Source organism: Cydia pomonella, chromosome 7 (genome assembly GCF_033807575.1).
Source record: "Cydia pomonella isolate Wapato2018A chromosome 7, ilCydPomo1, whole genome shotgun sequence".
NCBI classification, from domain to species: Eukaryota; Metazoa; Arthropoda; class Insecta; order Lepidoptera; family Tortricidae; genus Cydia; species Cydia pomonella.
This window is the reverse complement of record NC_084709.1, coordinates 12,960,175-12,988,126: the sequence shown is the minus strand read 5'-3', so window position 1 is coordinate 12,988,126 and position 27,952 is coordinate 12,960,175. Positions and strand designations below refer to the sequence as shown.

At 39.9% G+C, this 27,952-nt stretch overlaps 2 protein-coding genes across 5 annotated transcripts in view; both read left to right on the top strand.

Moving 5' to 3' along the window:
- Positions 1-27,549, top strand: part of LOC133519861 (protein FAM13A) — a 37,868-nt gene extending 10,319 nt beyond the window's left edge. The window contains exons 2-11 of one of the 4 annotated variants that reach the window (XM_061854013.1): positions 14,867-15,528; positions 17,259-17,351; positions 17,880-18,155; positions 18,419-18,587; positions 18,860-19,023; positions 19,242-19,523; positions 20,080-20,307; positions 21,163-21,276; positions 21,770-21,952; positions 24,873-27,549. In XM_061854013.1, the coding sequence (XP_061709997.1) occupies positions 17,328-17,351; positions 17,880-18,155; positions 18,419-18,587; positions 18,860-19,023; positions 19,242-19,523; positions 20,080-20,307; positions 21,163-21,276; positions 21,770-21,952; positions 24,873-25,049 (1,617 nt within the window). In that variant the 5' untranslated portion in view covers positions 14,867-15,528; positions 17,259-17,327 and the 3' untranslated portion in view covers positions 25,050-27,549. The remainder of the gene's footprint in view (positions 1-14,866; positions 15,529-17,258; positions 17,352-17,879; positions 18,156-18,418; positions 18,588-18,859; positions 19,024-19,241; positions 19,524-20,079; positions 20,308-21,162; positions 21,277-21,769; positions 21,953-24,872) is intronic. The other 3 variants (XM_061854014.1, XM_061854016.1, XM_061854015.1) reach the window with 3 other exon arrangements.
- The window catches only part of LOC133519888 (27 kDa glycoprotein-like), a 186,545-nt gene that overhangs the window by 119,648 nt on the left and 38,945 nt on the right, over positions 1-27,952 (top strand). The gene's annotated exons all lie outside the window — the stretch shown is intronic.

Here is a 27,952-nt window from a genome sequence, read left to right as displayed (position 1 = left end):
CCAACCTAACAAAATCGATGTTAATACAGTTTTCAATCTTAGTGTATTGCTGCCAACTTACAAAAGTTATGTTTATAATGTCACCATCGTCTAGCAAACGTCAATGAAAAACAAAGTTCACCATAGACAATGCTTTTCATTTTGAAGTATCCCGCGCTTTTAAAGTTTTTAAAATTAATTTTGCATTTTATTTATAAGTTTTGTATAAAAAGTATTGTATACAACGTTGTATAAGTAGGTCAAAAATGCTCGTGGCGTATTTCTTTACCCTAACCCACGCCACTCGCCTTTTTCAACCCTCTTTATACAACGGTTGCATAAAATACTATTACCGTCTCCTCACGTAATAAACATCAAGGTCAAACCTATATCCCAATCTTACGTGCGGTTGTTATACGTGATGAGGCAATTACCTGATTCTGCGGTGGCACTATGCCCGTCACTTTCGCGCTTACATACTCTCGCCCCACAGAATTTAAAAATATCATTTCAATATCATATCAAACTTAACGCGTCACGTTTGCACTCATATAATTAGTTATGAGGAAAATATACCACATACTCGGCCATATATAAAGAGAAAATGTTTAGTTATTGGAAAACGTTTTCTCCCGAAATGGAAACTTCATAGAGAAAGTACCGTTATTTCGTTAGGATCGCAAAGATATTCTTCCCTCTTAAGTGCGACAGGAATACACGAAGTTCGGTAAGATATTGGCATCTTATTTTTAATTCTGAATACGACTCCTTGTCCGAACTCTTACTCCGGTTCTACGTGATTCGTAGCACGTTTCTCGGCCCGCTACGCTACGTCTCGCTGCTACGCAAAAGGCTACTACGCAGTTGCTACGCTTATGTAACATGCGGAGCGTCTAGTCTTTTGTTAGGTGGCGCCGGGGGTAACGGATAAACAATTTTGGTAAATTGTTTGAAGAAGTGAAATTGTTTAGAAACAAAGACAAAGGCTTTTGTAAACTAAGATGAACTTGCTAAGAAGATAGGTGGTCTTTAGATTTAAGCCAAAATATATTAGTTCTATAGGCTGTTTGTTTATTGATTATTCATCTTCTACAAGCAAAAAAAAAATTGAAACTAAAATGGTATCAAAACAAGGGAAATTCGTACAGTGTATGTTTGAATTGGAAACGACTAATTGATAAACAAACAGCCTGGTACTAATATATTTTGGCTAGATCCAATACATATAGATAACAGAATATATCGATAACTAAACGACATGTCAAACTTGACATTTATTTCGATTCCGCTGTGATCCCAATAAGATCTATCTACGATATTTCTAACGTCAAAGTGACGATGGTTGTCCGAATCGAGTTGCTTCTGTCAATTATACGAGATACAAATGATATCTAAACCAGAACTTATCGTTATCGTATCTCATTCTTAGAATTGGGCCGGATGACATTTAAATATCTCGTACTTTTCTGTCCACGTATTGGCGCGAACGAGACGCACAATAGCGAAATTAATTATTTAAATATCATTCTGCACATATTAAGGTGCAGTAGGTTCTGAAAATGGAGTTTATAAGCGTTTAAAGTCGTAGCGCTTTTTGGATCATAATACGGCTGCCATAAATTTAATCAGCAATCTTGAGGCCTTTCGCACGGGGCTGTATCGATTCGTATCCTATGTTTTTGACTTACACTCGATAGAAAAAATCACAAACACGTTTAAAATGCACTTTAAAAGATTGTAACAAATTATGCACAAAAGCTAACAATATGAAAATTGGTTCTAAAAACGTCAATATCATATTTGAGGGAACTTATCGATAACTTTTTTAAATTAGACACAAAAAATTAAAATTAAAAAACATGATATCTGCATGGTCCGCGCTCCCGGTCACGCACTTCCACCTCCCTCGCGGTTACGCTCCGTGAGAGTGAGAGAAGAACATAAACTTACTGGGCCTTAAATTAAGATTGACGGCCTAATTAACTACAGTTTTCTGTATTATAAAAACTTTCAGTTTGCCCCACGTATTTGCATATAAAATCGAATAGGTGCGGTTGCCCCAATAATAAATAAAATAACACCTTGAGAGACTCTCGCTAGGTGGTTGGATCAAGGGTCAGATGCAGAAGGGGGTGATCTTGGACACGGCGGGGTTAGTCCGGCGGTTCCTCTCTCTGCAGCCCTGACCACCGGCAGCTTGGGCCCTGCCCCGCTGCCGGCAGCACCCTAGGTTAGGTTTTTTATAATGTTTTTATATCTTTTGTATTGTTTTGTAAGAGTTTTTATATTTTACTTTTATATTCATATTATAAATAACCTTATCTAAGATTTTAAATGAATAAAGGGAATAAAATAAAATAAAATTAAAAAGCTTTTAATTTATTAACACACGCTTCCAAAAAATATTTAAAAACAATAAAATAAAACGCAATAAAAATAATGTATAAATAAATAAATAAATAAAATAAAATAAAAATATTTGGGGACAATTCTACACCGATCGACCTAGCCCCAAACTAAACAAAGCTTGGGTACTAAGCGACGATATACATACGTATATAGATAAATAAATACTTATATATGTTACTGTAAAAGCCCGAAGTACGGTAAAACCTAGGATATACCGGTAAGACCTAGGTTTTACCGATGCCGATCAGTAAAAGCCCGAAATGTGAGATAATTATTGTTCACTTCGGGCTTTTACCGACATGGATTTGGTAAATCCTAGGTCTTACCACGGCGACCGGTAAAGGTTGAATCATCCACTGGTTCTTGACATTATTAGATGAAAATCTTGTATCAGTGTAAGGGGCGTTACATGTAGCGCCATTTAGAGTGATGCTTCGTATTGTTTCGGCTATTTTACTAGTCATATAGATCTAGGTCTTTCGGTTTTGCTGAAGGTGAGAGTGAACTCTACTCACTGCAAATTCGAACGCCGTGAGCAGGTATGTAGAAGTCCTGAGAGCAGAGTAATGTACAGTGTGTCACATACCCTCTGTAAGCAATATGCCCAGTTGGTGGGAATTTTCGGGCTGTAGCTAGCCGCTGTAATGGGTAACAGAAACACGTTCCATATGTGCTTCGCTTTCCAGATGACTAGGGTGCTTTGCTTAATGCAGAGATTATCGTATCGCGAAATGAGAAATTTGCTCTATTAAGTTTAAAATATTGTTTCGAGACCAGGTCGCTTTACTAATATAAATAAAACACACATACGGATTTAATTTGAGCAAAAAAAGGAATATTATCCTAATAAATAAGTATGTTTCCTTCAATAAACGGACAAAGAAAATGCCGAGAAAGTACTCGAGAAAGTTCTCGCGAGAACATTCCCAAGAATATGCTCGGAAATTTCCCAAGAGTGAAGAGAAAGTTGCCTTTAGAGTAATTTGTTGCTTTCCAAATTGTTTTAAACATGTATAGTTTATAACATTAGAGTAGTCAGTAGCTCGTAGCGCAACGACGACGGGTAGTACGCCTAAGCGAGTGCGTCGCAAAAAGCAAAGGCGAGGGACCGCGCTGGAGCTCAGGCAGTACTGAGCGAGGCCATCGCCTCTTGGAACTCCAGCACGAGTAATAATGAATGCCCTTTGCATTTTGCTGGAATTTTCGGGGGTCGGTGTGGGTGGTGCAACTAACACCTCTTGACCAGATGGACGCATGATTCTACGGGGCATACTTGGATCGCCATTTAGAGGCGACGGGGTCACGTGAGGGTCACGCGGGGTAGTTATTCTGGAAAGCAACAGCATGAATGATAAGCGTGTTCTCCCTGTCCTCTTTTTTTTTGACGCAGGGGTAAATGCATTTACGCATCTCACCCCGGGCTGGGGAAGCCCATTGGGGGGTGGTATGTGGGACTCACTCCTCCCGTTACTCCCTCTGTAAGCCAGAGGAAGGGGAGGGGAATACCCACTAACATCCCCTGCGGTGTCATCCTCTTTGCCGTTATGGGAGCGTCATGGGATCGCTTGCGGCATTCTATCTGCGACGCCCCTCGGCAGCCCGACCGACCTGTGTTGGACACCCGCGCCAATGAGGAAGAGTACCAGGACGCGTGGCTCTCCTCCCACACGTGCAGAGCCGTTCCGTGTGGGCCCCCAATCCACTGGCTCTACGAGGGGGAGGAACTAGCTGTTGGCTAGGGCATATTGCCTACCTAGGGAGGATACCCTCCCTCTTCGCCTACACCGGAGCGGTAGCGCATCTGCACTATCTGCGCGCTCCGCTGCTTCCTTTTGGGAAATCACAGATTCGCAAAAGGCCTCAACTTCCTTCCATGCCCTCTTGCTGCGCAACATGGCTGACACGACGTCGTGCAGCGAGATGTCCCCACTCGTGATTTCCCCTGCCACCACCATGTTTTGGCATACCACAACCCATCGCCTGCACGATTCAAGTGTGTGCTGGGCCGTGTCATGGCAGATTGTCGTTGGTTCTCTCTTAATTTCATGCAGGTAATGACCGAAGCAACCGTATCCGGTTGTTACCTGCGTCAATCTGTAGCTGGGCACCCCGTGTTCTCTATCGAGCCAATGGTTGAATGACGGGAGGAGAGCCCCTATACTGCGGACTTCATAGAAGGAATCCTCCAGGTCACTCTTCCAGCGGTCCCTCAGTCTCTTGACAGCCTGTCGTTGCTCTCTCTTCACCTCCTCTGGGTCGAGGCGTTCTCCACGCGCTCTGGGCTCTGCTCTCATACGGTAATTTCCAGCTATCATTTTAGTTTCCAGCTCCCGGGGTGGAGTGCCTGTCAGGGCTCACGCCACCGCGAAATACACCGTATGGTATGCCTTTATTATGCGCAAGGCCACCACCCTCAGCGGACTCCTTAGGAAAGGCTTGGCTTTAGCCAAGAGCCTGTCTGCCCAAATTCTTGACCCGTACAAGGCCATGCTCCGAACAACACCCACGTACAGGCGCCGACAAGGGGTTTTCGGCCCACCCACGTTTGGTAATAGCCGGCTAAGGGCTGAGGCAGCACCCACGATTCGGGGCGCTAACCTGTTCTAAATTCCACATCCGGTCAAGAACAAGACTCAGGTACTTCATGTGTGAGTTGACCGGAACCCTCTCACCTGCAACATCTATAGTTAAGTCCTCAGGTAGCGTCCTTCCAGGTCCCCCGAAGACAATTGCTTCAGTCTTCGGGAGGGGCACATTCAATCCTAGGCGTTCGATGCGACCCACTGACATCTCTGTCGCTTTAGAGTCCGGTCCTGTGCGGTCGCGTTCATGAGCTTCGCGCCGTGACATCATACGCGACGCGTCGGACAGGTCAAGTGTCTCCTTTTCTTACAGAATAAAATGTTAGGTATAAAAGTAAATAGTTTAACACAACCTTTAATATGTAGAAAAGGACGTATTTAAGTTTCGTCTCGTCCCCTGGGTATGAATTTTTTTTTTAAACCATTTATTTCAGATCACTGATCCATAACGATTATTAGTATAAACTTAAAACTATGCTAATTAGGTACTAAGAGTAAAATAAAAAAAGAACTTATAACTAAACACTAAGATGTGTGGAGAGTAGGGGCGCAGGTTACCATACTCTATTTCGCTCTCCCAATTGCCACCTCCACCCAAAACTTTATAACATGGCAGTCGAGGTGCTCGGCCAACACCTTGAGTAGACTGTTGCTGCTGCCGCGCACCCGTGTCAGCATGGAGGCGATTCTTTTCCGCCTGATGGCAAAAAAGTCATCTACTCGCGCCTCAGCGAACATGCCGGATGCGCTGCAGTGCTTCGGCAGCCGCAACAGCATCCTCAAGATGTTATTATATTGAACGCGCAATGCGTTATAGGCTCGTTGTGTAAACTTCACCCACAGGCTGCACATGTAAAAAGTCTGACAGTAAGCTCTAAAGAGCGTCAATTTAACTGATGTATTACACCGTGCGAACCTGGGGGCAAGCATATTGCCTCTAACTGCCGTCGCTCTTTTCTCCCTTTCCAGATCCAGATCGTCATTCAATTCAGTTGTAAGTATATGCCCCAGATACTTAAAGCGATCTACAACTTTTAGGGGTACGCCACACAACATGATCCCCGGCTCCGTAGACGGGTTATACTTACGAGCTTTGAATATAACAAGCTGACTTTGGGCCGTGTTTTATTTTAGACCATCCTACCGCGTCAGCCGAAGGCCCCAGCAACGCCATGTCGTCAGCGTAACTTATATTGTTAAAACACACATCACCTGTATGGCAACCGACATGTGCCCTGCTGAGTGCCTCGATCAACTCGTTTACGTAGACGTTGAAAAGGAGAAGGGATGTTAGCCCTCCCTGTCTCGCTCCACATTGTAGTTTGTACTCGTCAGACTCCTCTCCCGCCCAGCTCACTCGGTTGACCTGGCTGTTGTACCAATGTTTAAGCAACGCGACATATTCAATGGAATCGCCGTTTTTATAAGCTTGTACACAACCAGGTCAAACGCCTTTGACAAGTCCAAAAAGCACGCATAGATCGGCGTGTTCCTGTCCTTGTAGTACCTGACAGCTTGCTTAAGACACAAAATCGCACTTTCGGTCGACAGCAGTCTTACATAATAGAGCTGTAAGATTCCGGTTCATATAACCCTTTAGCGGCGCGGTTCCTTTGTTCCGACCGGCCGTACCAATAGTTCCTAGGGACGCAGAGGCCTCCATTCGCATCCACATCAGCTGTCCACGGCGCTTAAGGACGTTCCTGGCTAACCAACGGCCCTCGGTACGACCATCTAGCATGACAGGGGAGTACCAACATACCACGGAACCAGACAGGCTTATTTCTCTCCCTTACGAACCACTACCATGACCCACGCTTCGCAAAAGGTTATTTAATTAAAATAAAATGATTTAATTGAAAGCATCTGGGTGTCATTTGATCACCCAGCCATAGTCGCTTCAACAGGCGAAAACTATTAATAGATACCTAATTTGTTTTTACTGTAAACTATACCTAAACCTTGGTACCTAGTCAAGATGCCAACCGTTCGCGATATGATAATCTCTGCATCATGCAGTGCACCCTAGTCATCTGGAAAACAAAGCACATACGGAACGCGTTTCTGTTACCCATTACAGCGGCTAGCTACAGCCCGAAAATTCCCACCAACTGGGCATATTGCTTACAAAGGGTATGTGACACACATTACTCTGCTCTCAGGACTTCTACATCCCTACTCACGGCTCTCGAATTTGCAGTGAGTAGAGTTCACTATCACCTTCAGCAAAACCGAAAGACCTAGATCTATATGACTAGTAAAATAGCCGAAACAATACGAAGCATCACTCTAAATGGCGCTACATGTAACGCCCCTTACACTGATACAAGATTTTCATCTAATAATGTCAAGAACCAGTGGATGATTCAACCTTTACCGGTCGCCGTGGTAAGACCTAGGATTTACCAAATTCATGTCGGTAAAAGCCCGAAGTGAACAATAATTATCTCACATTTCGGGCTTTTACCGATCGGCATCGGTAAAACCTAGGTCTTACCGGTATATCCTAGGTTTTACCGTACTTCGGGCTTTTACAGTAACATATACATAGAAAACACCTATGACTCAGGAACAAAATATATCTGTGTTCATCACACATATAAATGCCCTTACCGGGGGTGTGTAATGTTTTTAATAATAACAATTTGCGAAATTTCATTTTTCATAATTTGAATTGCATAATTTTGATATGCAGAAATTATGATTTGGTATAAAAACAAATACAATAAAAACGAATTGCATAATTTCGAAAGTAATTATAGTTTAGTAGCATAGTAATGTATTTGCATAACAGGCAACCAGTATAATGTTCACTCTGTATACTATTTTATACTCAGAACGTTTTTTATTCATGAAAACCAACAGCATAATATTGAAGGTGTGGTTTCACAATCAAACCACGGCAAATCGTTCATAAACTTTATTTATTTGATTGAGTTTGCTGAAAGTTTAACCACACTGAATTACTAATTAATAAAAAAAAAAACTTAAACATTATATTTGCATGGAACATAATCGATTTTTCTAAGCGTCAAACTGACCTACATCCGTACTTTACGTCTGTCGACATATATCATTTTACCGCAAAGCAGCGGCCAGTGTGAGTTGGAACCTCTGTGGTTCCTAAGGGATTCAGATAAACTTCATATAAACGCCTAGTGAAAATGAACCAGCAAAAATACATTTTCCGAGACATATGGTTCTGCCCATATGGTCGCAGTTCTACCTAACACTCCTCCTCGCTTCGCTCGTCGTCGTACCTAATGGCGACCAGCTTTGAAGTTGAAAAGGTAGATTGTTGTATAATTTTATAGTTTGATTGACACCAAGTATAGTTTGACGACCGGTTTGGCCTAGTGGGTAGTGACCCTGCCTACGAAGCTGATGGTCCCGGGTTCAAATCCTGGTAAGGGCATGTATTCGTGTGATGAGCATGGATATTTGTTCCTGAGTCATGGGTGTTTTCTATGTATTTATGTATTTATAAATATTTATATATTATATATATCGTTGTCTAAGTACCCTCAACACAAGCCTTATTGAGCTTACTGTGGGACTTAGTCAATTTGTGTAATAATGTCTTATAATATTTATTTATATCATAGAACACTATGTCACCATTCGTCAAAATTTAGTACTATATTTTAATTATTATACGAAATGTATGTTATAACAAGTAAAATTATTCCTAAGGATTGTTATGAAGAATGTTTTTATGATTATAGAGCATTTTGTCATTAAATTAGTATGACTAACAACTTTATATGTTTTGTTTTTATACATAATTTTTATTATGAGTTTCAATAGTAGTTAAATGAAATTATGCTAAAAGTTTGTATTAAAATTGAACGGCACCCCCTTACCGGGATTCGAACCCCGGACCAATGGGGGTATATTTTGAAAATACATTCAAGAACGCCTTCATTTAGCTAATTAAGTGATTATAGAGAATACCATTTATTACCAATGAAGGCCACAGTTGTTCAATTACTTATAAAGCCATAACAGTAATGTCAAATAAAATATATTGTATTATATGGACACAGAAATTGGATTAGGAAATGCTTTCAACGACCAAATCAATAATTCGACTTGTTTAGCTAGCCCAAGTCAGTAGCTATGTACAATACTTCCATCGACACAGTTAGTCGACCATTCGTAAGTCTTATTGCAACGACATAAGGTCTACCATCGGTGAATTATGTATGTTGTTGTTGGTAACTACACTACGTCTACGTACGTCAAGAGCTTCGCATTACAGAGAGGAAGATACTGTGGTGGATGTGCGGCGTTACGCGCGCTGACCGCATTCGCAACGAGTACATCCGTGGCAGCCTCGCAGTCAGTGACGTAGCGGAGAAGCTCCAAGAATGTCGCCTCCGGTGGTCCGGCCACGTTTTTCGCAGGCCAGCTGACTACGTAGGAAATATATGCCCTCATCTAGCTCTAGCCGGCCTCCGACACCACGGCAGCCCAAAAAAGCGATAGCTCGATGTCGTGAAAGCAGATATGAGCGTAAACGGGCTCACACGAGAGGACGCCCGGGATCGCGCAAAATGGAGGAAAGCAAGTAGGAAAGCGGACCTTGGCAAAGGCTGGGATAACGCTAGGTAAATGAAGGTCGGATAAAAAGATAATATATAAATTAACTGAGCTTATAGCGCGTTTATGAATGGGAGGGTAGGGGTTAAACTTTTCACTCTTGAATCACACAACACAAGTTGTTTGTCAGGCTGAAATGCAAAAAAGCCACAGCCAAAGCTACAGCTAAAGCCACAAGCACAGCTTTAGCTAAGTTTTTTTACCAATATAATTCTGTGCCCTAGATCTGAAATAAGATTATTCCGTGAATGCGTAGGGAACAAGCCTATTTCATTAGGTTAGGTATTGATTTGACGTCCCTAGCTTTAGCCTTGAACAGACGCCAAACTCCAAACGCCAAGCTTTTGTTAAGGCTTTCAGACGTAACCTAGCGTATATCTCAGGCCATACCGCGTAGATTTCTAGGTCACAACGGATCTTTGTTTTCTGCCTTTTGTTTATGTATGAATTCATAAAGTTAACAGTTTAAAATACTTTGTATAGGGCTCGCGAGATTTGGTTGTTCAGACATTTATTTGGGCATCTAAAAGAAAACTTTCAAGATGTTTGGAGCCCTTAAGGATTATAAAATACATTCAAAGTAACGTTTTATTTGCAAACTCAAATGGATTTATATTTTTAGGCATAATAATATTCCTGAAATTATTTTCATTCAATCTTTCTGTCAAAATGTAGTTGTAATGTTTCTCCGGACTTAGGAAACAGTTATTTGAATTTTGACCGCTCGATTTCGTGTTCTCTCTTTAATACTATCTCCACTACTAGGCATTTAAAATTTAAATTCTACTTATGGAATTGAAAACGAGTGGTCAATATCACTAGATTTCCTATTTTTATCGCTCGGATTTCAAAAATAGCATTTGCCGTTTTCCATAGATTTACGAGTGACAAAATCGAGCTCTCGAAGTTCGAAAATCGGCCCCTAGGTCCGTGTTTAATAGTTGACTTAAATTGAAAATAATGAACAGTCATGTTTCTGGAAATGTAGCCGTTATAATAGTAGATGTAGTACTACTGGATTCGAATCGTATTATATGTCGTAAGTCGCTGAACATTCGTTGACGACGTAATTTATTGTGACTGCTACACAAAAATTCCATTTTATAATTAATTTAGCTTTGGTCCGTGTGTTGGGCGACTAACGCGTAAGCGCGTTACGCACGCACGTCTGTGTGCGAGCGCGACGCACTAAAATTGTTTTGAAAAAGATACCAACAAAAAAGCGAGCTCTGCACGAGCACATAACAGCCGTAACAGCTATTGAAAAACAATACGCGCTATGAATTCCAAAATTCAAACTGGTTTGATAATGGTCACAGTTACGCGTGATAGGGCAAAGTTCCTATCCTGTTATTATCATATTACCATTAAAGGTGATATGTTAGTTTGTAGATTCTTCAACCTTTCAGTTTATTGCTCTTTATCAACCCAATTTTGCCAAAAACTCAACATTAACGTTACAAATCGACCAAATCGCGGTCTAGCATGTTGTAGACGCGATCTGAAATATTGATCGCGTGCTGGTGGCAAATTATCGTATTGAATGACACCTTTTAATGATTTATGGCGTTTTCCGAACTAAACGTTCAACACCGTACTTCGTTTTACGCGACCTTTGGTATTTGCGAAGGAATATTAGTGTGAGCTAACTCGTTAACATAACTATTTGAAACAGAAAAGAGAAATAATTAATATCGAAGACCAACCTGATAGATTACTTTTTCATACATAAAAATAATTGTAATTTACTCTTAAAGTTTACTAGGCATTATATATTCTGGTGAAATTCAGCCAACGTTAGACGTCGTTTGTTGATGCCGTGGTTATTTCATTAATGCCAGGTCAGGTTTGAAGGCACTACGTATAGATATGGATCTGCCGGATAAAGGATGACTCATGCTAGAACGGGCCGGATCCGGGCCGAGCCGTCCGTCACTTCAGTTTTATATAGAAAGTGTATGGGCTGCTAGTGCCTCATACACCAATTATATTATGTTGTTGCTTGATTTAATGATAACTCACAATATTGCTTAAACTAAACACTTTATTGATACAAAACTTTAACTATTAAAGCGCGATATTATGTATGATAGTATTAATGAGGTCACGCGTCATGGGTGCTAATTATGAACGTGAACTGACTCGTATTTTATTGCTTTACGCAATTGTAAGTCATTTCGCTGAGATGGCAATGTGCGGTATTTAGACTGTGCAGAAAGCATCACCTGATCACCGATCACCCGTAATGGAAAACGAAGTGTCGGAAGCATTGGCCCGGACCTTTCTAGTCATCCTTAATACAAGTGATCAATGGTAATCAATAACTAGAGTGGCTATCCATCAAGCTAAACCAAACTGTCGGGCGAGACGTATAGCGTCAGCCGCTAATGGATTCTAGTAGTGTGTACACTCATACTCGTACTAAGCTAAGCCGAGTGTGATCGGCGGGCGTACGAATCGTGTTATAGACGGTGATAGCCACGCGATAAAGCAACCGTCACACTTAACACAGCTCGAAAGAGATGAACACTATTATTTATCGCGCTATATGATATACACTAAGCCGATTCGAATTTCGAACTTATAAATCCACCCCACATTGTTATCATTTTCCCCGTGGATCTCGCTTGTACTTAGGTAAATATTAGTGCTCCCGATACACGTGTTACACGCTGACACGGGTACCCGTGTTCTTAAGCCCGGCGGTACTAAGAACCCGAACTACACGAACCCGCCCGGATTTCGAAACGTTTACACGAAATAACGGATCTTATTTACCCGCGGGTTTGACCCTTCATTTTCGTGTAGCAGAGATTCGTGCTATGAAGAGATACGATTGAATAAAAGAGAGATTAGTAACATTCGATTACTTTGCAGTTTTACCGGATTGATTGGTAATGTCAATAAAAAGTAGGTACATAGAGTTTGTTTCAATAATTCATATGTTTTGATTTACTCTAAATGAGATTAATATTATCAATATCTCAGCAACCGCTGACTTCATTGCTATCACTTTCTTCATTAATGTAGTTTTTTTGATAATGAAAGTAAACCTATTCTTTATTGTATTGTAATCATGCTCATTATACAATTTGAAGATGGTAGTTACATGACACCCTATTAGGGCTTTCAATATTTCTTAAGTCTAGGTAGGTACATGCATTTTATAACAATGAAATTTAAATTTATAAATTTATATTTTATCGACCTAAATAATTATCTAACTAAGACAAAAGTATAGTTATGCTTACTGAAACTACCACGAACGGGGTGATAACAAAATGAGATTAAGTATTTTAAATGACCATATCCTGTGCAAAACAAAATACATGACATGGTTAATAAACAAAGTGCAGGTGTTTCATTCAAAAGAACGTATTGTTTTTACAACATGCGTTGGCACTTTTAGTCTTATCTCTTTGTAATAAGCTCAACACATCTGTAAAAAAATATAACAACTAGCCCTTCAGGTAGGATTATTCCATTGTTTTGTTGCCGCGCGGCACTAAAAAGCATTTCACTAATGACAGACAGCAAAAAATGAATAATATCTATGCCTAAAATTTATAAAGTATCTCATAAAACTTTAGTTGGACTTCCGTTCGCCACTTGTTCAGTTGGATAACTACTAGTATTTCTACGTCAAGCGTAATGTTTTGTTGTTTTATTAATAGTTTTTGTTTTCTTGTTTGTTTTCAATTGTGGTTTACTGTTAATTTGTTGTTATAAACTTTATAGTTAAGAAATGAAAAGCGTATAACTTGCAAAATAGTGTTTCCATCGATGTCCAAAATCAGTGAGATCCCCGTTCCGTTCAACTTATATGGACTCAATTTTATTTTAACGTCCGATAATAAACACAAATAAAAAAAAACATAATTTATTACCTCAATATGTTTGTAATCGTCGTTAGCAACATTTTAACTGTATTAATTGCAACGTAATATCAGTAAATCTAACAAGGCTCAGGTAAAAGTGGTAGAACGCGTCGTATAAATAACAAAAGGAGGGACGCACGAGCGGCATGGTGTTTATTTTATCTGTGCATGTTATTCTACGACAATAAACAACTAACTAAGAAAGATACCCTTCCAAGATAATAACAGTAATGTAGTCCTTTTCAAGATTTCAAAATATGTACAAAAAATTTAATTGATATAACACAACACAGTATCAATCACATTGAAAATCCGATAAAACTGTTAAACAATCAGAGCTCCTGAACCTGAATCTATGTTTTATTTAAAGCTATAGATGACATCAATCTCCGCTACACGGCAAGGACGGGTTAGACCCGCGTGTATTCAAGGTCCGTCAGAAAATCGTGTACGTGTAGTTAGGAAACGGGTACCGAACAGGTGTACACGAAACCCGGACACGACCGCGAGCCCTACTAAATATGTATACATATATAGTAGATACGAGCAAGATGCGCTATGGTGTACATATAAGTCAGAGTAACAGACTTTCAAATAGCCTCCTTCTAGTGAAGAGTTAAATACCTACTGTTTATGCTGATATGATGTTTAAAGTTTAAATAGGTAACACTCTCGTGAGTCATTTCCCAAAAAAATCTTTATACAGTGTGTATTTGGCAAAATTAAACTAGAGACAGGTTTTAGTGTTCCAAACAATTCTTTTTTTTTTTTTAGTCTTAACTGGAATCTGGCAGACCACGTCGGCGATGGCAAGTCGAGTTAGACTCCTTTTTAAAGGAAGGCCAGAGACTGCTCAAGATCGGAAAGACTGGAAAAGTGAGGGGAGGCCTTTGTCCAACAGTGGGACACTATAGACTCCCAATAATAAATAAAAATAGTAGTCTTCACTACCACAGCATAATTAATTTTAGAATATATTTCGAGCGGCAATGTATCTCGTACATCATGGTTACTTGTGACGTCGCATCATTAAATGCGACATTTTGAGTGAAAACGAAGTAGTGATACTTTTCTTCTTAAATTATTTTATATGGAAAAACAAAATCTTTTTTTTTATTATACGTATGAAAGTGTGTTCATTAATACCATGCTGTATGTGTATAGTGCCGAGTTTATACACACGTAGTAACGTGTACAAAAAAATATATTAGCATAGTAATGCTATATGTAAATACTTTTTTTCACGGCGGGATATGCTTAGGTACCTATTTTATTTAGTGATCGACATTTTTACTTACAGGCTGCTTATTAAAGGAAAGATAAATAAAAATGAGAACAAGTATCTCTTAAATTTACTATTCAAGTACTTACACGATGTAGAACAAGCTAGTTAAACGGTTTTTATTTTTGTTTCAGAATTTGCCAGCAACCAGGACGAAAAAATAATCAAAATTCTGCCTCTTCTGATATTACTTCTTTCTTATCGGTGTCAGTGTCAGAATTACAATAATATCAAAGATGATAGACGATAATTGAACAAAATCTGCCGCGTTAACGTTTCTTTTTCAAAACATCTGTGAAAGTGCCACGCTTGTAACCATGGAGAGGATTCATTAGCGTTGTGAGCTAACTAGCTCCCCAACCCACGCTCAACCCATCAATGCTAAACTACAGACTAGTTTCAACACATTTCTTAAAGCAGCCGTAAATCTTATAAAAGCGAAATATAATATTGACTGTTTGTGCCGTACCAATATGTGCCGCGACCGAGACATGTCGGTGCAAAGGAGTGACATCATCAAATAGACTGCACGAACCTTTTAGACTATACATTAAGATATAAGTTAAGTGTCAAGTTTCCGTCAAAACGGCGCGGGCTTCCGCCCTGCCGTTTCGTTTTGTTTTTTTCTGTTTATTTTATATCAAAGGATAAGAAATAACCCGGTGGTTAAGCATTAGGTTTTGGATTTCTGGACGGGGTTCAGCCCATAGGGGCCCCAAGCGACCTGGCCAGCCGCAGTCGGGACAACATTTCCAGGATATTGGACTCCATAGTTGGTGCCGCAAGATACTGCATTGTAAGTAGACCTGAAAAATGTTTACTCGTATTTTAACTTTTTGGTGCGCCTAATTCGAGACATGAAGTTATTTCATAAACATGTCATGATTTTGATCTCGCTGTTCACATTTAGAGCTATTTTAGTTTGCTCCAGAAGTTTACTATGAGTAAAAATATTTCAGTTAAACTTTGTGCTACACGCTAGCCATGCGCTAGTTAAATATGATTCCCGAAGACTAAATGTTACCGTGTAGGTATTGTAGGTGCCTACTGTTCGCGACAAGCCGATTTGGCATTCGGGACGCCAGACGAGCGATTGGGTGTAAGTTATGTAACTTTATTTCCAGCATGCCGCTCGCTCTGATTGGCTAATTATCATAACTAATTTAACTTATTCCCATCTGAAATATTCTAGAGTCAGGGTTTACAGCTGGATTGGTTATATTGCGACTTAAAATTTAAATAGATTACTAATATATCACGACTCTTAGATAATAGATGGCGTATTTTTATTCAAATACTTGATATTTCTCGGCAAACGCGATATGGCACACCGAGTTTTTAAAGTTGTATTCGCTCTGTACATGGTGATTCAATACTGAAAACAAAATAAATGGTACAGCCAGAATTTTGTTCCCAATTTTATTTGGATGCCCTCCATAGTGTGGGTATTATTTTGATTTATGACACTAATGATGCTGTCTTGTTTTATTGGAAGACAAGTGTAATTTATGCATCTGTACTCGTGCGTGGATGTCGACGCTTGCCTTGAAGAATCTTATTGTAGCTTGAACAGGTCTCTTTAAATTTCATTCAGCACCTGCTGCAACTATTAATGTATGGTAGTAGCATAGATTTATTAGTGTAAGCATGACAGTAGCGTAGTGGGTTTACATTTCAATCAATAGTTGCATTGATGGATAATTTGATCAAGTAAAAAAGAAGTAGCAAAGAAATTAAATGAAATGAACTTTAACTTTTCAACTAATAATTGAAATGAAACGGTCAGATTCGTATGTATTAATGTCTTCCTGGAAAACTTGTTTATTACACTTTGTAGTGCAATAAGGGTCAAGTCTTATAAGCGTTGGTGGCCTAGCGGTAAGAGCGTGAGACTTTCAATCCGAAGGTTGCGGGCTTTGAGTCCGGCCCGTACCAATGAATTCTTTGGAACTTATGTATGAAATATAATTTGATATTTATTAGTCGCTTTTTGGTGAAGGAAAACATCGCGAGGAAACTGGACTGATCCCAATAAGGCTTAGTTTGGGTTGGAAGGTCAGATGGCAGTCGCTTTTGTGAAAACTAGAGCCTACGCCATTTCTAGGCATTAGTTGCCAAGCGGATCCAAGGCTCCCATAAGCTATGGCCAAAATGCCGGGAAAACGGGAGAAAGAAGAAGAAGAAGGGTCAAGCCTAATTTTGGTAATTAGCAAATATTCGTGATATAGTCTGTCTATTGACATTCGACTTCAAAAAGGAGCCAAATTGTAAAAAATAAAGTTGTTAGGAAGAAGACAACAATTTTTTAAATATATTTGTTGTAATTCTAGTGACAGAATGGGTTGGTCAGATTACTTGTAGGTACATTTAGCTGTTATCGGTTACGAACCGTAATATAAAAGTCACTTTACAGCCAATACATAGGTATAATAAAATCAGCCAGTTCGAGTTGTCGCAAACAGTACCGATTGCCTTGTATCTACGAGTATATCAGTTGCACTAGATCCATACATGGTTTAATTTCAGAATCCTCACATAACGGCCTTTGGAAATTGGGGATTTTATTTCGAGTAAAGTTTTAAGTCAGAAGCGAACATGGTACAATTGGAAAGTCTGCAGGTACTTTTAAATTCATAGGTGGTGGTGGGGCTTCACATTGTGATATCATTATGTAGAAAGTAGTGAACCTATTCTATTTAACAATGATAGCTTTATATTCGCTTCTCTTTTATCATAATTGGTACGGGAAAAGTTTCTAAAAAGTAGTCAGTAAAGTACATTATTTGTTTATAACTTAGTGCGACACTTTTCCTGTAACCATTTGTTTAAAACTGAAATCTTTATGCGTAGGTATGTAAGAGAGCCGTTATTTGACGAAAACGCTTATTAACCAAATTAACTGTAGTGTTTTGTAGTTGTTTTAAATACACGTATGCATTAAATTAAATGGTTATTAGAGATACATATACCTACTTACGTATAATTATGTATATTGCCTTAATAGTTATTATAACACCATATCCCAAGCATATAAACACCTGTTCATTCACAAATATGAATCCCATTTAAATCCACAAATATCAGCTTTAACCCACCTCGAGATTCACATTTGCGCACATTACACCAATACATTGTAACAACTGGTAGGGTTTCGGGCACGAAAGCGAGTGCTCGAGCGAGCGGCCCGTTGTTATAACTGGCCCCGGGTGGCGTGCGCAGTGCTGCGAGCGGGAGCGGGGGCGTGAGCAAGCGCGGAACGCAGACGAGATGGCAGCGCCCGAGTGCGAGCGGGAGGCGCGCAAGCGACGCGAGCGGCGCGACTCTGGCTGCGCGCACGAGCGGAAAGAGAGGCGGCCGCACAGCGAAGAGCGAGCTCCACCACCGCCGCCTCCGCCACCACTACACGACCATAACCGCCTTGAGGTTAGTTTTAATAATACTTACAATAAAAAATATTCTTTTTAGCGATAGTTATCCTGCATAGGTTAATGACCTAACCTAGACGATTAATTATAGCTCTGATTATTCAAGCAGCAGGTGTTCACCACGCTAAGTTTGCACCAACTTAGCAGTGACAATGCATATATCTCCCACAGGAGCACCATACTTGAGATAGCGCTTAGCATAAAAACTTAGCGTGGTCTGACTCTGTTCTCTATATTAACCAAGTTCTTACTTGTGTTTAGTCGGAGCGACGCGCCGAGCGGTTATCGCGCGCTCGTCGGCCGCAGTTCGGCGGCAAGCGACGGCGCGCGCCCGCCCGCCAGCACAAGCAACCCAAAGAGAACGAGCTCGAAGACGTGCGGACCGCCACCCCGCCGCACTTGGACTACACCCTGTTGCAGAAACCACAACGTATGTTACTATAGCTAGAGGATTATCTGAGAGTTTTTTAAGAGTTTGAAGAACTCGTACTAACATTCAATTGATTGGACGGTTTTACTCATGCGCGGCGCGTGAGCAAGGGGAATCGGTATTAGTGCTTGAAAATAGAGACCTAGGTATTCCGATTTTTTTTGTCCGAAGGGCCAACAACAACAACGTCGTCCGTCGATTTCCAGCCGAAAGTATTTGATGTCTCTAAAATATGAAAACCATATTGCTAAATGGTTGGTACTACGTTCCAGTATGCGAGGAGCCAGAGACCCTAGACGCGGGCGCACTCGACGCGTCGGCGGCGGAAAACGCGGCGGCAGCCGAGCGTATGCGCCGAGACGAGCGCAGCGTGGCGCCGCACTCGCGCCGCGACCAGCCAGCGCCTGACCGTCGCCTCGACAAGATCAACAAGAAGGTATGGTGGAAGTGGCGGCAAAAAGACGCTATCACTAGACATGAACGCACCAGTTGCTGCTAATACTCGTAACTGCTTGACCCATCTGAGCCAAGCTTGCCTTAAAGAACATTACGAATATTTTGGATCAGGAGATTATATTGAAGTTAAAGAATGTTTTACCAGGAAACCAAGGTCATAAAATATCAATAACCTTATCAATAGCCTTAAAATTTCAGATCAGCGTGCTTAAAAAGAACATCGCGAAGCACGAGACCGAATACGAAGCAAAGCATGGCTACGCTATCACACCAGGCGAGCGCATCACCGACGTGCAGCTCACGCGCATGTACGAGACGCTGCGGCGGCTCCAGGCGGAGAAGCGGTGCATCAAAGCAGACCCTGTTGAGTACGCGCTCAAGCTACAGGCCGCTAAGCAGCAGAAGGAAAGAGATGATAAGCTGGATGCGGCGCTGAAGAGTGAGAAAGCTATGACTGAAGTTGTAAGGGATATTGAGGAGGTGAGCTATTTCTTACTTTTAGAGACTGTCTTTTTGCTTAATGTTAACTCCTTAGCTTAATGTTGTATACTCAAATATTCATCCTACTCCTGCTAGAGATTGGAAGAAGACGAACCCATTAATATTTGCATAACGATACGTACCTTTAATCAGGTATCATCCTCTGGAGTTGCTGGCGTACATAGGCTACGGAGACTGCTTACCATCAGGCGGGCCTTATGCTTGTTTGCCATCGACGTCGTATTTTTTTTTATTATAGTTTTGTGACTTTTCTGCATATTTAAATGATGTCAGTCGCGCGTGTATTTCACTTATACTTGTCCGTATATGTACTTATTGGCGCGAGCGAGACGCACGGGCGAGTGACATCATTAACGAGTAGGTATCTTTTGGATGTCATAATGTAAGTTTGAATTGGCCTCTTTGTCTTTATTCAGAAGTATTCATCATATCCCTTCTATTCCACTGACACCATAAATTAAAATCAATTGGCTGACACTATTGGTACCAAATCGTAGCGAGTTTATTTGAAAAAAAAAAACATCCTTTCTTCTAGTGGTTGGAGGGTTGTCGCCAAGCAGCAGGACGGCTTACTAGCGCTGAGAATTCATGGACGAGCGCACAGCTAGCGGCCGAGAAGTCGTGCGTGCAGCGAGCACTGCTGCGACTCGAGGCGGCGCGCGGCCGTCCGCCGGCGCACTCCGCCGAGCGCGGCGCCGCGAGGCACCTGTACGAGCGATATAGAGCTGTCAAGCGGGCGCTGGCCTCCTCTAGACCTGATGCGGTAAGTGAAACTACTATGGCAATTTCCGGCTGTTTTCCGGCCAAACAAGAACAGATTGTACATGGTAATAACATAAGAAAGGCTTACAAATGCCAAGGGTTCATGAACGAGCACCTAGCTAGCAATAAATCGTGTGTAACAAGCGCAAGACCTGCTGTACGAGAGATTTGGAGCCGTTAAGCGAAGCTTCTTCAAGGCATAATGCGGTATGTGACATTAATTCGTCAAGGTACTAGTAAAAGTCTTCTTCTTCTTTAAGTGCCTTCTCCATCCCGGAGGTTGGCAACCTTATGTCTATATGTCATTCTATCTGAAGTCATGTGAATTAGTTTCTCTGTACTGCCCACGTCCAACCAGTCTCTTATGTTCCTTGCTTCCTTGTCCATGATATTCTCCTTCTCTCACGTCCTCGCTTCCCTACAATCTTCCCTTCAATAATTAGTTTTAATAAGTCATATTTTGAGTTTCTATATATATGTCCGAAATATGTAGCTTTTTTTTCTTTAATAGTTGTTACGACTTCCACCTTTTTCTTCATTAATGACATGACTCTTTAGTTACTAACTTAACTAGTAAAAGTGCCTAGCATATAAAGTGAAAAGAGTTTTATTTAATCAGCCGTAAAATTTTGTTTGTAATGCATTAGGTGAACGAGCTTTCTAGAGCCACTAACAGAGAGAGGCTCGAGGTCTTATAGGGATTGCTTGATTTCCAATAGCTTACAATAGTTTTTAGCACTTTAGCTATAAAAATAACATCATGAGCCTTAGTTCATCGTCGGCGTACTCATCATCCTGTTACGTCCTTAAATTGACTATCCCATAATAATGGCAATGTAACTGTGATGTTAAACAGGTCGGTGGAACGAATGGGGAGTTGGCGACGATACATGAGCATGAAGCGATGTTGTTCAACACCAGTGTGGACAGCTCCAGCGACAGCCAAGAGAAACCTTCCGACTCTTCACAGGTGCGCAGATTTTATAGTGTACTGACTTCGCCGGTAATTTCGTTGGCGTAGAATTATGATTCCAGTGATAAAGAATCAGAAAATAAAATACTAAAACCTGCGTTATGGTATTATTGTGCGATGGCCATTGAAAAGACCATCTCGGTATATTATGAGTGTCATGTTTTTTTTAAAGCATAGACTTATGGAGTATGTTGGTAAAGTATTAATAAATTGATTATCGGAAGGAAGTCACTAGCGTTGTCTTATTCGTGCTAGAAAAATCACGGTCCTTCCATCACGAAATCAGTTGTCATCATAATATTGCACTGTCACCAATCAGTAGGTTAAATTTCAGCTTAATCGGATACCAAGAAGTGGTAAAAAAATGATTTGAAAATTTTGAAGACAATTGATATCCATTCTATTGTTAAAGAATACGAGCATTGCAAGTTACTAAAGTTTATAAAAACCCGGCTGCATTCATATATAAATACCTTTTGGCCATTTCCAGGAGACAACAGAAACGCCTCTCCAGTCGCCACCCACGCGCGACGGCGAAGAGCCACCCTCATCCACTTCGTCCGCCAAGTCTGGCACAACCAGCGAAGAAGCAACACCGTCCAACGAGGGCCTGCACTGCCTCGGCCTTGAAGACTTGGCCAGAGCTCTTGGCGAAGCGAAATTGCAGAAATGTGTAAGTGTCAATGAACATATTTCCAAATAGAACCAATTCGGTTGGTTTAATAACCGAATGAAAGCGGGTTGTCCAAGTTTATTATAATCTGATTTGAATTATAAAATAATCTCGTTTTAAATAAGGCAATAACATAAAATATAGTAAAATAAAGTAAGTAAATATTCTTTATTGCACCAAAAAGAAAACAAATGTATATACAGATTTACAATGTAAAGAAAGGTAGCAACAGGCGGTCTTATCGCTCTTCCAGACAACCTTCCTTAGGGTAGCAGGATATAAAGAACAGTAAGTTTTTAGAACAGGTAGTCTTCTTCTTCTTCTTCCTTGCCACTTCCCATTATTTGGGGTCGGCTCTCCTCGTTCTAAGGCGCCAGGACGGTCTGTCCTGGGTTGTCGTATCTGTAAGTTGGGCTCGCTCCAGGTCGCGGGTTATAGTAGCCAGCCACGTGGTTTTGGGTCTTCCACTGCCTTTTCTGGTGCATGGTATTGTCAACGCCTTCTTGACCACGTGATCTTCGGAACGTCTCATTATGTGGCCATACCATCTAAGTCGGCTTTCGGTGATCTTATCTGTGATGGGCGCAATTTTGTAACTCCCGCTGATATACTCGTTTCGTATTTTATCGAGTCTTGTTACGCCTGCTGCCCATCTCAGCATCTTCATCTCTGCAACATGGACTTTGTTTTCGTGCACCTTTTTAATAGCCCAGCATTCAGTCCCGTACATTAATGCAGGTCTGACAGCTGATTTATAAACTTTCCCTTTTACCCGAATCGGCATCCTAGTGTCGCAAAGAACTCCCGTAAGGGACCTCCATCTTTGCCAGGCAGCATTCACTCTATGGGTTACATCAGTTTCGATATTAGCATCAGCTGTCAGCATTGCTCCCAAGTACTTAAACTGAGTGACTTTGGGTAGTGGCTCTCCTTCGATGTAAATTGTGCTGGAAGTTGTGGTGTCACCGCTAAAATTGCATTCTAGGTGTTCAGTTTTAGTTCTGCTGATGCGAAGACCGCTGGTTTCGAGGACATGTCTCCAGCGTTCGAGACTGATTTGTAGCTGTTGTGCACTGTTGTTAATGAGGACAATATCATCGGCATATAATATGCACCAGGGCAAGGGGGATTGGATGTCTCTGGTAAGATAGTCCATAACTATGTTGAAAAGTAGAGGGCTCAGGGCGGAACCTTGATGGACGCCGACTTTGACTTCGAAGGTTTTGCTTTCTCCTGCCAAGCTTCGCACTTTCGTACTACTCCGAATGTACATGTCCTGAACAAGAGCTACGTAGTGTTCCGGTATTCCTCGTGCCCTCATTGCTTTCCAGACTAGATCTCTTGGAACCCGGTCAAAAGCCTTTTCAAGGTCAATAAAAACCATATGTATATTTTCATGGTTTGACCGGTATTTTTCCATAACGATGCGAATGGCTTGAATGGCATCAATCGTAGACTTCGAAGGAGTAAAGCCGTACTGGTTTTCGGATATTGACACGTACTTAAGGAAGCGATGGTTCAATATTCTCTCCCATATTTTGAGGGTATGAGAGATAAGTTTTATCCCTCTGTAATTTCCACAGATGCTGATGTCACCCTTGTTTTTAAAGAAAGGCACTATGTAACTTTGACGCCATACCTCCGGGATTTTATTTGAGACAAGGATAGCATTGAATAACCTGGCAAGCCAGATATATCCTACTGGGCCTATCCGTTTCCAACGTTTTTTTAGAACAGGTAGTGCACGAATGAATTAGAGGAATAGGAAAATTACACATACATTAAGCAGACAGTACATACAGTACATTTACAATTTAAATAAACATATTAATATAACAATACATACCTATATTAAAATAAATAAATATTAGATACATATCTAAATATACATACATACATAATATAACACAGCGGCACATTAAGAAAGAGACAAGTAATGATTTTTCAGTAGGGTTTTAAAGCTTTGAAGAGTTTTCGCACACCTAATATCTAAGGGCAGGCTGTTCCACAGCCGAACAGCTCGAAAAGTGAAAGAGTCAGTATAATATTTTGTAGAGAATGGAGGGGGAACAAGTAGATATTTCCGTGAAGGCCTGACGGAGGAGAGATAGGTAAAACGCTCTTTAAGATATGGGGGAGTAGAGGGGTTGAAAAAAACGCTATATAGAAGATTGAGAATATGAGAATTACGACGAAGACGTATAGGGAGCCACTTGAGCTGGTTATAAGGAATATAATTTGGTAATACATATATAACATTTAAATTAATTTGAAAACATATTGAAAACCGGGTCTATCGCGAATTTATTTTTCACCTCAGCAGCTCGAACAAGCCTACTTTCGTCACTCCAGGGTGTTTGGAAAGTGCGACTTTCCTCACTCCAGGGAGTGAAACAAAGTAGCTGTTTAATTTAGTGAAGGTCGTGATTATAGGAATAAAAACTTTACATGATGTTGAATTGTTTAATATGTTCTCACTTATAGAGGTGAAAAGTTGTATGTGTCACACGAGAGCAGTTATTTTACATTTCGTGTTTTGGAGTCCCTCGCTACGCTCAAGATTCTAACTTAGCTCGCTTCGCTCGTGATTCAATTATAGAATCTTTCGCTTACTCGGGACTGAAAAACAACACTCGCAAGAAAAACTAACTTTTCTCTCTTGTTGCACAAATAACTATTGTTACCCTTATTTCCGACGTTTCGACTCAGGTTTCTCTGGTAGTGAATCGCGATAGATCCGGTTTTAAATAGTAATGTTTTAAAATGTGTTCAAAACGCGAAAGATTTTAATGTTATATTTAAATTTATTTTAGAATGTCCCTATAATATTTATTAATTAATGATGTGTATAAACACCTTCAGATTTCTTTTCGAGTTTCACAAATGGATATTAACCTTCCATATCTTGTCTTATACCTAGGTATTGCGAAGGAGCATAAAAGAATACGAAATAAGCTTCGAACTCCAAAACAGCAGGAAGGTCCAGCGCGACGACAAAAAGGGCCGCGAGGAGGAGTATCTCCGCTACAAGGCAGTGAAGGCAAGAATCAAACTGCTCAATGCCCTCATCAACAAACAAAAGGCTTTAAACTTTTAGCTGAAACAAGACTCGAGAAACGCAACGCAACGCCAAGCCAAACCAAAAGAGACAAGTTCTAGTTTTTGCCCCGACAAGGATTAACCATTCAGTTTTATTGGAGCAAAATGATCTAATACTCCATTTGAACGCAAGAGCGTCGAGGATGTGCCACATGAATTCGTTGAATACACTAACGAGATACGCAGCACTGAGTTATACTGCGAAACTTAGAAATGGATAAATATTATAAAGAATAACTAAGCTTGTTATGAGTAGGGTAATTTTTTCTCAGAACGATTGTCAGTAACCAGACAGTTTTATTACTTTCCATGTAACCCAAGGGTATCTTTTTTCTGTGTCGAAAAAATCTAATTTATTTAACTCTAAAAAGGACTGTGGACTTTCATTAAAATACTAAATTCAATATATCATCATCATGATTAATTTGGTGTTTGACTTTGGAACATTAAGGCTAATATATCAACAATTGTATTTCTACTTACCAATATAGTATTAGGTATGTAAAGTGTGTACAATATCGTACGAGTGTACAATATTTACCTATTTAACTGTGAATTTGGTATATGAATTACTTAATTGTTAGATAATTCTGGGGCGGTATTTATAAATAAATGTAGGGATGTCATTGGGTCAAGTATAATGAATGAAGTGGATCAAGGTATTGTGTAGCCCAAAGGGCGAATAGGTGTTCAAGGAAAAAGTGGTTCCCTTGAGGCATGCAATCCGATGTAAAAATATTGGTAGAACGGTTAAAAATAAACTTGGAATAAGTTATTGCACATGCACATGCAATAATTATAACACAATTAAAGAGATAAATAATGACTCATACGTTGGTATGAATTCTTAATAAAAATGTGCGGTGATATTGCGCTTGCTAAACTGCAGATCTGCGAACTTGTGCTACCAAATCGAGAAATTGACAGGTCGAGATAGAAATTTGTGACACGCACACTGCTGTCTCGCGTGTAATCATGTGCTAGCCGTGCAGAAGCAGTATGCAAACCTTATTTTTTGTAATATTATGTTATTGGTCGTAGGTCGTAGCTCGCACGTACTTATTTTATAACTGCGAGCGAGATAGTCACTGCCGGTACCTAGTAACATATCGATAAAAGATTTTTAAAGCTCAGATGCCGCACCTGGCTCCGGAATAACAACTTCAACGCATGTAGCCATCATGATAGGTATTAACATATTTTGATCTAAGACCAAGATGTTGAACTTTGATTGAATTCTCGGATATTAATTAATGTACCTGATATCACCGGGTGTAGAGTACGGACAGAGGCAAATTTCCTTCGTTTCAAATATATAACAAAGCCAATAAAAAAGGTATTCTTTGTAATAAGATAAATGCTGTTGTTATTTAAAAATTATACGAAGTGTAAATAGTTATATTTACGAATATTTAACATGTAGCATAATATTGCTCTGTGTACAAAGATTACTAAACGCATGGGTTACTTTGTATTAATGAAACTTGAGCTTCTGTCTGTCTGTATGTGTCAAGTTATATAGACATAAGGTGTTCTTTCACGGGCAACTACATATTTGGTATAACTACACCATCAAAGTAAAGGTATTGGGTTCTGGACATGGGTAACTGATTAATTCTAGTACTAGTCCTACATTTAATAAAATCATATGGGAGGTTTAGTTGCCATGATTGAGGCTGCTAGATACATTTTTAGAGTCTTCTTTAAAAGAGGAAATTACTTGAATAGAATCGCTAATAATTAAATTATTGAAAGTAATAAAAATATTGTCTAGTGATAAGCTACTTACCTGTGATTTTTATTACGATTGTAATGTTCTTGTAAGACAAGAAAATCTTTTGATTAGATGTTTTTAATTTATTGTTATTATATGTCTCATGATTTGATTTTAATGTCGTTTTGAACTGTTTGTGTTGTATTTATATGGTCATTTTTTGTGTTTACATTGATTACTCAAAGGTGACCTGAAAGAATTTTTTAAGAGGTGTCATACAGGAGTCTGCACCTTCTGTGTTATGTCTAAGATCTTATACGCCGGTTAGAATTATATAGATTGATTATTACACAAATCAACTCACTTTTTATAATGAAAAACATTAAAATGTATCCGGACTGCAATTTTATACTATAAAATAATAATATTATTATAAAATAATGTGTAGCTTGTGGTAGATGCCTGCAAGGTATCCGAGGTACCAGTAAAATTTGTACATATACATATCTTTATAAAAATGATGGTAAAATACCCCTTTGTTCTGTAAGTCGTTTAATGTCAAGCGAAGTATTATAAGTTTATGTACTTACTACAAAAAGGTCCTTCCAGATATCTAGAAATATAGTTCTGGTACCTACCTAGCTCGAGAGAAAACTTGTATGGTTGAACGCTGATGTACCTTGCCTAATGTTAAAAAATAATCAGCCAGTAATTAGGTAAATTTCTGTAAATTGCCATGATTATCCATATACGAATGTGTTTAAAAATAAAATGCTGAACTATCCGACTTCGAAACTTATTCCGCTCCACATAGTCCATGTAACAAGAGGTATACGTAGGTAGGTATGTATGTACCTACACATCTTGTGTATAACTATACAATGTACATCATAAATAATAGGCATTAAACAACCGAGAGTTTTACAGTTACACGTTAGTACATACCTACTCCTACTTTGCCCTGCATACATTAAAGTAATGTATAGCTACATGTTTTTGGCACTCTGTCCGTACCGATATTTCGTACCTTGACCATACGAGATAAGATATACATACGAGTAGGTAGGTATTATAATGATATTTTCCCGCTAAAAGCAAAAGTATGATGTGACGTTTATATATTTTTGATATCGATTCATTGTAAATCGACTGTGAAGTATTTAAGTTTAACCCAGTTAAACAATAAA